Source organism: Ochlerotatus camptorhynchus, unplaced genomic scaffold (genome assembly GCF_037179485.1).
Source record: "Ochlerotatus camptorhynchus isolate MF236.1 unplaced genomic scaffold, CSIRO-AGI_Acam_v1.1 ptg000303l, whole genome shotgun sequence".
Taxonomy (NCBI): domain Eukaryota; kingdom Metazoa; phylum Arthropoda; class Insecta; order Diptera; family Culicidae; genus Ochlerotatus; species Ochlerotatus camptorhynchus.
Genome location: NW_027040791.1, coordinates 1,137,364 through 1,147,286, shown reverse-complemented (window position 1 = coordinate 1,147,286; position 9,923 = coordinate 1,137,364). Strand labels below are relative to the sequence as shown.

The window sequence follows — 9,923 nt, the reverse complement described above, 5'->3', positions numbered from 1 at the left end:
ATTTATTTTACCTTTCCATAAGTACCGTTAGTTCTGGGTCGCGAAATATTCGTTTATTGTTGAAAATGCAAAACTGCTTCTGGCGACTCAACTTGGCCTACGGGTTTTCGTGGGCCTATTAGCCTTTGAAACGGCCATTTGGATTCTCGTTGGCCTATAGAACGGAAAGAAAGGGGAATTGGGAATTTGCGTGCGTTTATACACTTCAAGTGCGCCTTTTGTTTTCGAGATCTTATTTTGCGTTCTTCAACACTTCGTCTTGCAGTTATTGAATAGAAGCATCGTACCAAACGTTTGGTTGACACCTTCACGCCGAAATCATAGATATATTTGATGTTTTGTGCTCGATAGGCCGGGAATGAGCGATTAGGCCGTAGTAGATTTTTCCTCTATTTATTTATCTTGAAGATAAATTGTCCAGCTCAAACCGTTGTATGGGTAAAAGGTGGAAACATCATCATCTTCAGTAGTAAAATAATGTCGTTTCAACATACTAGTGCTTATTTTTTATGTTTTAAGGCCTGAACAAACAAATTTCTGAGGGATTATTGTCAGCGCTTGATTTTTTTTTTTTTTCTTTGGTTTGTTTTCCGTCGATCTTGTTTTCCGTGCTGAGCACCAATGCTACCGACGCCAGGAAGGCAGCTCCCACACCTGGACCCTACCTATCGACCCATCAACTCATGAACCGGGGACCAACGGCTTTACTTCCCTTCCGAAGGAAGACGTGATCAGAGATGTTATGCCTCAGAACATCCCGGCGGCGCCGACTGGGATTGAACCCAGGCCTGCTGGGGTGAGAGGTAATCACGCTTACCACTACACCACCGGCACCGCTGTCAGCGCTTGATGATTTCTAGAAATTTAAGGCTCGCCCACGCAAACCAACATCCTCATCGGGTTGGGAAAGACTTCCCCTATTCGATGGTTAGGTTGGTCTGCGTGGACGTGTCTTGAATTCCTAGAAATCTACGATAGAAGTCATTGTTTACAAAAGCTGTTACGCCCTAATTCCTGCTCTATCTAGAAATGCACAATAAAAGAAACCAGCCCTAATACACAGTATCGAAACATCTATAAAAGTGCTGTAGACTTACATTTTGATGTGTGATCTGTGATCTATAATAAGTGATAGCTTTTTTAGCCTAAAATTGATAACAACCTAATGAACCCTGAATTAGGACATGTACCCTATTTAACGCAAAAGTGTTGACCGCCGTGTGAAGCAATTAGTTCAACAGCGGCCGATAACACAAAATTCTATTTCGAAAAACCGATCTCAATTGTTCTATTCTTTCTCTCACTGAAATCATGGTCAAGTTCATGTGTCGGTTGGTGATTGGTTAACGCTCAGTCTTGCAAAAAGCTAACGTTGATGATATATAAAGACTGTCCGTTCTATTGTTCTTTCTTTCATTCGTGCCACGTTTTAGTGTAACCGGTCGATCGACACGCGCGAGTATTTTTATCGAAGCATAACATTTTACAATAATTTAAAGTGATCTAGTTTAGTTGTGATCGTTTGTTTGTAAAAATGGTGAGATCCGTGTGCAGCGAAGTCCCTGACGTAAGCAGCCTATCCAATAAAATTAATATGGAGGAATTAGCCCCAGTTTTAAAGAGCATTATCGTAACACGTACCAAGGAAGGGGCCACTATTGAAGAAATCATCGGTAATGTACTAACTTTGTAATGTTTGCACATTTTCCTTACATAATTGTTGCTTATTATCATCGAACAGATGACTACTTCACCTTCACAGGCGATGATCTTTTGTCGCTGTGCCGCAATCGTGATTCCATAGCGGACATACTGCGGAAAGTAGATGGCGTCTGGTGCTCGTACAGGTCGCCAAACGGTCCATATCTTTGGTACTGTTCAACGCAGAACACGAAACACCTCACCGAAATGATCAAAAAGCAAAAATCACCACGCTTCCAGAACCGAAGGTACCAACAACCAAACCGGACTCCCTACTCGAATAGGACACCAATGCCAACCAGCAGCGGAACTGGCCCGCGTGACAAGTTCTACCAAGACAACATCAATTTTATTCCCAAACGAAATAATTGGAATCGGGCACTGCATCGCTCGGCTGCGAATCATCCGTACATAGGAGCACCCCAATGGCGACAAGTACAGCAGGTCAAACCGATGAGGAAACCAGTGTTTCAGCCGATGATGCAGCCGATGCCTAATTACTATTCCAACAATGCGGTATGTTGACATAACCTCACTTGGTCATGCGGAGACGCTGAACATATTAGTGATCTAAACCTAACCTATTTTCCCTGTATCCCCATTGCAGATGCAGTCTGGACCCACGTTTTGTGGCCTTCAGATGATCGGAGACGACTTCTTCCTTTCACTAGCCAGATGGGAATTGGGATTCCTGTTTGACCCAGGTGAGTTTAATTTCTTTTCTTTTATCTTTTTTTCGTAATGTGAGAAACATAGTAAATGTATTTTTGTGATATTGGTCACTTTTCAATATTTTGATTTGGATTCTGATCTAACAATTTTGAGAGAGAAGAGCATAACTGACATACTAAGTATCTTGAGTGCAGAAATGGCGAAGAAAGGTAGAATATAATTTGAAACCTGAAAATCTATTTCATACAAACCAACGATAAATTCAGAAGACGAAATCATAACTCAATATTTATACAGTCAACTCTCCACAACTCGATATTCTATAACTCGATGTATTCAGCAGTCCCTTCATTTATCCATGCATGGTACTCTCTATAAGTCGATGCCTCCTTTGGTCGATGTTCTATATAGTGATATGTTGATTCTATAACTCGATATGTCAAAGGCAGAGCTTCTAAATTCTGTGATGTTGATGTTAAAATAAAAGGAACATTAAAAACATGACAGGGCTGGTAGTGAGTCACTTTTTACTGACTTTGTAACTTTTTTTCAAGCCAGTCATTAAAAAGTATCCATTTTTAAGGTCAAGTAACTAAAGTCACTTTTTCTTGTGATCAGTCACTATTTCAACTTTTATAGTTTGCATTTATTTCAAGATTGAGCATTCTTCTTGATGTTAGTCGAAAAATTCGAAGGTGTTGAGCTTCAATACAGCATTTTGACGTTTAATCGTCTTTCTCTATCTACTGGGTGTCATTTGGCTAAATAAAATGCACTGAGTTTTACAGGTTTCTCCAGAACATTAAAGGACAACTTTCAGGTTTACAATAAGAAAGCTTCTAAATGCATTAAAAATATGCTTTTTGTTTAACAACAACAACCGCAATTACCGCATACGTTTTCAAGTTTAAAAGAAACAGCTTTTGATTGTAAATGTTCAAGTTTACCATTTACTTAATTTTTGTCTATGATCTCAAAATATTCGATGCCTTGAAGTTTCGTATTCCATGTACAAATTCAAGATATTATAAGTGTCACAATTAAGGAAAACAAATGAATGTTTTATTTCAAGACTGCAATTATCTTTATGAAATATTCGAGATCTTCAGTGAAGTTCAACTAGCTTCACAAAAATTGAAGAAACTTTACAGAAGTGCTGAGGAATGGAAGGAAATGCTGAGAATTTCAGGGAAGCTTCATTAACAAACTGTGGGAACATAAGGGAAGTTAACATCCTGACAATATGGGGAACTTACTGGAAGATTTAAGAACCTCAAAGCAGTTCCATTATCTTCCGAAAAACTGCAGAAACTTTTAAGAAGTTCATAGAATTTCAGAGAACATGAGGAAAGTTGTGGAAACTTTTAAGAAGTTCTAGGTACCTTATAAAAGCTAGATCTAGAATTTAAAAAATCATAAGGGTAGATCCCGTAAATTTAGTCCAGACTTTTGGAGCAGCTAAAGATCTATAAGCGTAAGTTTAGATTTGAATAAAAAGAGTTTACTCTACTTTCCCGTGCTTTTCTTACGGGAAAAGTAAAGTAAACGCTTTTATTCATACGACCTATGGAGGCTCCGAGAACATCAAGACACATCAGATAACCAAATTTGAAGCATTCCGCTAACAACAAAATTTCATTACTTCATTATGATGACTACCAAGCCTTTGGGGTTTTTTCTTATTAAAGAGTTTTCTCCTTTACTTCACATAAATCTTTGGTTAGGTAGGTTCCGATTCTGCACGTTGTTTCATTTTTATACCTGTGATCTTGACAATTTTACCTAGGGGATAAGTACATAAGGGGGTTAGATTTTAATAAGTCTTTAATGGGAATAATACTGATGAATTGTAGTCGAAATACGTATCTGTCATGGATCCCAAAATTAATTAAGTGGAATTAAATGGAAGATAACTTTTTTGCTGTTTTATTTATACATTCCGCTAACAACCTAATTTCATTAACGGCGCCTGTGGTGTAGTGGTAAGCGTGATTACCTCTCACCCCAGCAGGCCTAGGTTCAATCCCAGTCGGCGCCGCCGGGATGTTCTGAGGCATAACATCTCTGATCACGCCTTCCTTCGGATGGGAAGTAAAGCCGTTGGTCCCCGGTTCATGAGTTGATGGGTCGATAGGTAGGGTCCAGGTGTGGGAGCTGCCTTCCTGGCACGTCGGTAGCATTGGTGCTCAGCACGGAAAACAAGATCGACGAAAAAAAACAAACCAAAGAAAAAAAAAAAAAACCTAATTTCATTAATTCATGCGTCATAAAGATGAGTGCGTGTAAATTTATTCGCAAATTCAAAGTGTTTCCTGGAGCCGGGGATGAAAACAACAATCATATTTGTAAACAATGAAAGCGTCATTGTCAGGCGGGTTTGTCTCTAGAAATTCCTGTCAAAAAGAGTTATATCAACGTTATATCCACCGTTCTAACTAACCCCGTATTCTCACTTGCCCCGTGCACCTTATTTCATTTTGATTTCCAAGAAAATTTCGAGAGCTTAAAGAAGTTTCAGAAAATTTCACAGAAGTACAGAGATCGATCTTCAGAAACATTTCGAGAGTTTCTTAGTAATCTATGGAACGAGAATTTCAGGAACAAAGAAGTTTAGTAAGCTTCAGAAAATAGGGGGGAAATTTTAAGAAATTCCCAGATTTTCTGAGAACTTTAGAGAAAAATATTGAGTTCTTCACATAAGTTCAGAAGCTCACGGAAGCGTAGGCATTTTAGGACATTTCAATTAAATTCAAGGCAGTACAACAAGCTTCATGAGAACTACAAACACGCTTCGAGAAATTCAGGAAAGAACAGAGAACCTCAGAGTAGTACAGTTAAAAGTTGAGAAATTACATAAATTTTAAAAAAAAAGTTTCGAGAACTTCCGCGATTTATTAAAACTTTAGAGAAGAATTTGAGAAAACTTTAGGCAGTCCGAAAAACTTCAGGGAAGTTTAAAAATTTGATTAGAAGCATCAGATTAGTTTCTCGTTATTGTTTGAGAACTTTAAGGCAGTTTCATTATATCCAGGAACAAGTAGCTCTGAGGACCTCAAAATATTCCATTCGATTTTCAACGGATAAATGAAAATATTTTTGGAGTTCTCCGTTTGCAATCGCTTTGTATTCTCCCGAAACTCTAATGGAATTATTCCAGAAATTTACTTGGAATGCTTCTCTAAAAAAAAAATCACCGAATATAGTTAGTATAGGTTAGTATACTTCTCGCAATTCCGTTGAAATAATTTTCCAAATTTCATTTTTAGCTATCCTCCAAATTCAATTTTTTTAATTTTCCTCGGACTTACCTTGAAATTCTCCTCAGTCAGAAACCCTTTGGAAAGGGGTCTCGGTAAGTTTTCCAGTGAGATCCAGCAAAATAAAATGCCGAGTTGGTCGGTGGTGCCCATCTCGGCAAAAAATCTAAGTGTGTAGATTTTTTGAAACACCTCTTGGCCTTCCGACACCATCCGCATATGTAGAACTCGGTTCAGGAAGTTTAAGTATCCGTTCGTCACCAATATCACACAAAAAAATCCGGAACAACGCAAAATCCAAAAATTTGACGGGAGGAAATTTTTTCGCTTCCATCTACAAATGAAATTAGAGTGGTGCCTCTGGTTATTGCCTTAGTTATTGCAGTTGTATAACAACTAATTTGATGCAACTTTACTGAAGATACAAATGTTATATTTCTAATGGTTCTTTACTGGTTTTAAAAATGTAGTTTAGGGTGACTCCAATAAAAAAAAATTTACATTAACTTTTGATACATTGATGTCTCGCAAATGATTTCAGTGCCAACATTTCAAAGGGGCGTAATTGCTTTTGTAAACAATGGCTTTAGCCGTCGATTTATCGCAAATAAAAGCTAACTCCTCCAAAAAAAAAAATACTAGCTGGTAGAGGAAACATTCCTCTACCTGTTGGTGCAATTAATTTTTATGAGCGATCTTTTAGTTGCGAGAAATCGACGGCTAAAGCCATTGTTTACAAATGCAATTACGCCCCTTTGAAATGTTGGCACTGATTTGTTCTAAAAGCTTTTAGGACTTTTGATGACGCATTTCTTTGCTGAAGTAACCAAATTGCTATTTCTTTCAGTTGGAAAGTTATTAATGATTTTTGTTGCTATTTTCAAATGTGGATATCTTAAAAAAGGAGCAAGTGGATTTGTATGCTGTTTGATGCATTTGAAAGAGTGATTTCATTCGTATATAATGTAACATTACGGGAGTCTTTAATGTTTAACTCATATAATTAATTTAAAAAAGGCGTATTTGTTCACGAAAATTATGGATACTTATAGAACTATAGATAGTGGATAGTTCCGTTAGAGTATGGCAGTATGAAAATTGAATAGAAGTTGAAAATGAGCGAAGGGCAATTAATGCGACAGTACAAAGTCAAACGCACACCTTTTTGCCTAACCCGTACGATGTACGCAGAGATTTGAAGTATGTCTTCAAATCTATAGGCCCAGACATACTTCAAATCTCCGCGTACATCGTACGGGTTAGGCAAAAAGGTGTGCATTTGGCTTTATACTGTCGCATTAATCGCTCATTTTCAACTTCTATTCAATTTTCATACTGCCGTATTCTAACGGAACTATCCACCTACCCTCTTCTAAAGATCATTCTCTAGCTAATAAATTATCACACTAAAGCTTCATGTTAGCATTTCCAACCAACACTATATTGCTAGTTTAAATTAAATACACTGAAACAAGGACCATAGTTAGGGATACTGTTTTGCAGAAAACACTTAGGGGCTTATTACGGATGTCACTTCACGGTGAAAACTTGTCACTTGTCATTCCCATTTGATTTGTACGGCTCTTATTATGAGTATCACTTTCTTATCACCGTGTAGTGACACCCGTAATAAGGCCCTTATTATCAATATAACCACGCTTAAAGCAGCGCCGGTGGCGTAGTGGTAAGCGTGATTACCTCTCACCCCAGCATGCAGGGGTTCAACCCCAGTCGGCGCCGCCGGGATGTTCTGAGACATAACATCTCTGATCACACAGGGAAGTAAAGCCGTTGGTCCCCGGTTCATGAGTTGATGGGTCGTTGGGTAGGGTCCAGGTGTGGGAGCTGCCTCCCTGACGTCGGTAACATTGGTGCTCAGCACGGAAAACAAGATCGACGAAAAACAAATCAAGGAGAAAAAAACCACGCTTTTTACTGTTAAATCTACTATACGGATAGAAATCTCCTTATACCTTTTGGCAAATTTCTATGGCCAAAATAATAAGCAGACACCTTGCAAAAAGCTAATGAAGATCATGTGTCAAATAAAATGTATAAGCGGTCACACATACCTTTTATGCATTCTTATAGGACCTATGTGGTTTGTCTTATGGAATGTATGAGGCTGATTTTTTAATGCATTTCAGTTTTGAGTAGAGTGAAAGAGATAGAACCAAAATATTCTAGTACATTTGGTGAAAATGCTAGTTCAATCCAGTAGTAGTGTTGCCATGTGGTACAATCCAGTAGTAGTGGTGTTGCCATGTGGTACACTGAAAAATTGCAATAGCAGGTTAGTCACCAAAGTTTTCGAGCCGCTCCGTCTGTCACTTCGTTTATGCTACTACTGGATTGAACTAGCATTTTCACCAAATGTACTAGAATGTTTTGGTTCTATCTCTTTCACTCTACTCAAAACTGAAATGCATTAAAAAATGACAAAATGATACGCACTCTTTGCACACTGTCAAAGAATCATTGTACACAAAATCAACTTTGTGCAAAACCAAAACAAAAATACTATCCCATCTGGTGGATGATGGCACAAGCTTCTAAGAAAATTATATTACAGTGAACCACATTATTTTAATTGATTTCTTCGCCAGTTAGTCGTCTGTCACTTCGTTTGTGGTTTTACTGTTTAATCTAATAATGTTGTTTTTTTGCATTTCTAGGACACAACATTCAACAGAGTGGCCTTTGCGTTTCCGGTATGACAATCGCGGAAGCAGCGGACCGTGTAATGAAGGCCACCTACATTAACGATCGGGTCATAGTTAACGTAGGCGTCGTGGATTTACTGCATGGCCACGACTTGGTTGATATGCAGCAGGACCTACTCCAGCTGTTGAAAAATCTGGAAATCCGTGGTGTTTGCGCCATACTCACCACACTGTCACCATTGGCGAACAGTTCGCATATACCCGGCATCACTGACCGGTTACACAAGTTCAATGAACTCATACGCAAATTTCATTGCCAGTATGTCGACGTTTGGAGATGCTTCGTTAATGAACGATACAATACTCTGTACGAGTGTTTCCAGCCGGGACCCAGACAAGTCACAGGCAGCAACAAGCCGCATGTCTTGTGGAACAAGCTGGGTCGCCAACGTGTTATCAAATTCATAAAAACGGAACTCGCAGGATTGATTTGAGATCCAACACTTTAAACAATTACGGCCGAATTGTCACTCTAGCGTACTTGTATTTTTAATGTGTGCTCGGGTAGCTATTAAGCATATTTTTTCGAAAATTGTTTATCTGTTTAGAACACTTAAGGGGTAATATTTTCAGTAAGTCAATTGGTGAGATGTAAGGCTGTAGCCATTGTTGATCGTTGAGTAGCAAGCTATTTTGAAAACATCCGGACGTTTTTGAAATAGCTTTCTATGATGGAGATGATCCATTTGATCTTTCGACGCCCGGGTAGAAAGTATTATTGGATGATCTCTTGCTGTGTGGAACCTTTTCAGATTGAATCGCAGGCGATATTTTCTCTGAAGAGGTTCTTGCCATAAGCTTTCTCTATTGGGATACCGGTTCCCATTGGACACCAAGCGCACGACAATGGCAAAGGTCCATTTTACTGGCTACAATTCTAACGTACTACGCCGTAAAAATGAAAAATATAACATTAGATGTAAGAGAATGCAACAACAGATTGTGAAACCAAATATTAGTTACCAAAAATTTATAATACTCTAGGAAGATTTTTAAAAGTTAAGTTAGAGAAGAAATCACTATTTCACACAGAAGAGTGTTCATTATTTTGTGATGTATTTGTATTTTGAATAAATTTTTGTTATATGTTGTGTATATAAAGTATTTTCAAAGAACCACCGACCCGAAATCAAAAAACCCTTTTTAAGAGCCATATTCTACGTTTCCACGCTACTTTATGCAGATAACTTTAAATTACACATTGGTTAGCATAAAGTTAGCTATTAACTAGAAAGCAATCAACCAAAGAAGTTGTCACCAAAATACAGTCCTCAACTTATTAAACTGGGATCTGCAGACAAATTTCAAAATTGTTAAAGATGTGGCCCTGGGCTCATAACGTTGAACTTCCGTGATGTTCAGAGTAAATGTCTACCGGACCAAATAATCAGCTTCCTGATTCCCCCGGATGCCGCAGTGCACGGGAATCCAAATTAAATTCTTGGATTCAAAACACTTTTTAACCTATTGATTTCACACCTCAATCATTCTTGTCATTAGTAGGGTAGAGAACAACTTCGGCCTAATCGCCCATTTTGGGCCTATCGAGCAGAAAACATCACATAAATTC

At 38.3% G+C, this 9,923-nt stretch overlaps 1 protein-coding gene across 1 annotated transcript; it reads left to right on the top strand.

Moving 5' to 3' along the window:
- The first annotated feature begins 1,333 nt into the window (after positions 1-1,333).
- On the top strand, positions 1,334-9,426 carry LOC135707100 (maternal effect protein oskar-like). Its single transcript, XM_065228836.1, has 4 exons — positions 1,334-1,673; positions 1,742-2,217; positions 2,309-2,405; positions 8,306-9,426. Exons 1-4 carry the CDS (start codon positions 1,535-1,537, stop codon positions 8,785-8,787), a joined length of 1,194 nt encoding a protein of 397 aa, XP_065084908.1. The 5' UTR covers positions 1,334-1,534; the 3' UTR covers positions 8,788-9,426.
- Positions 9,427-9,923: the final 497 nt, after the last annotated feature.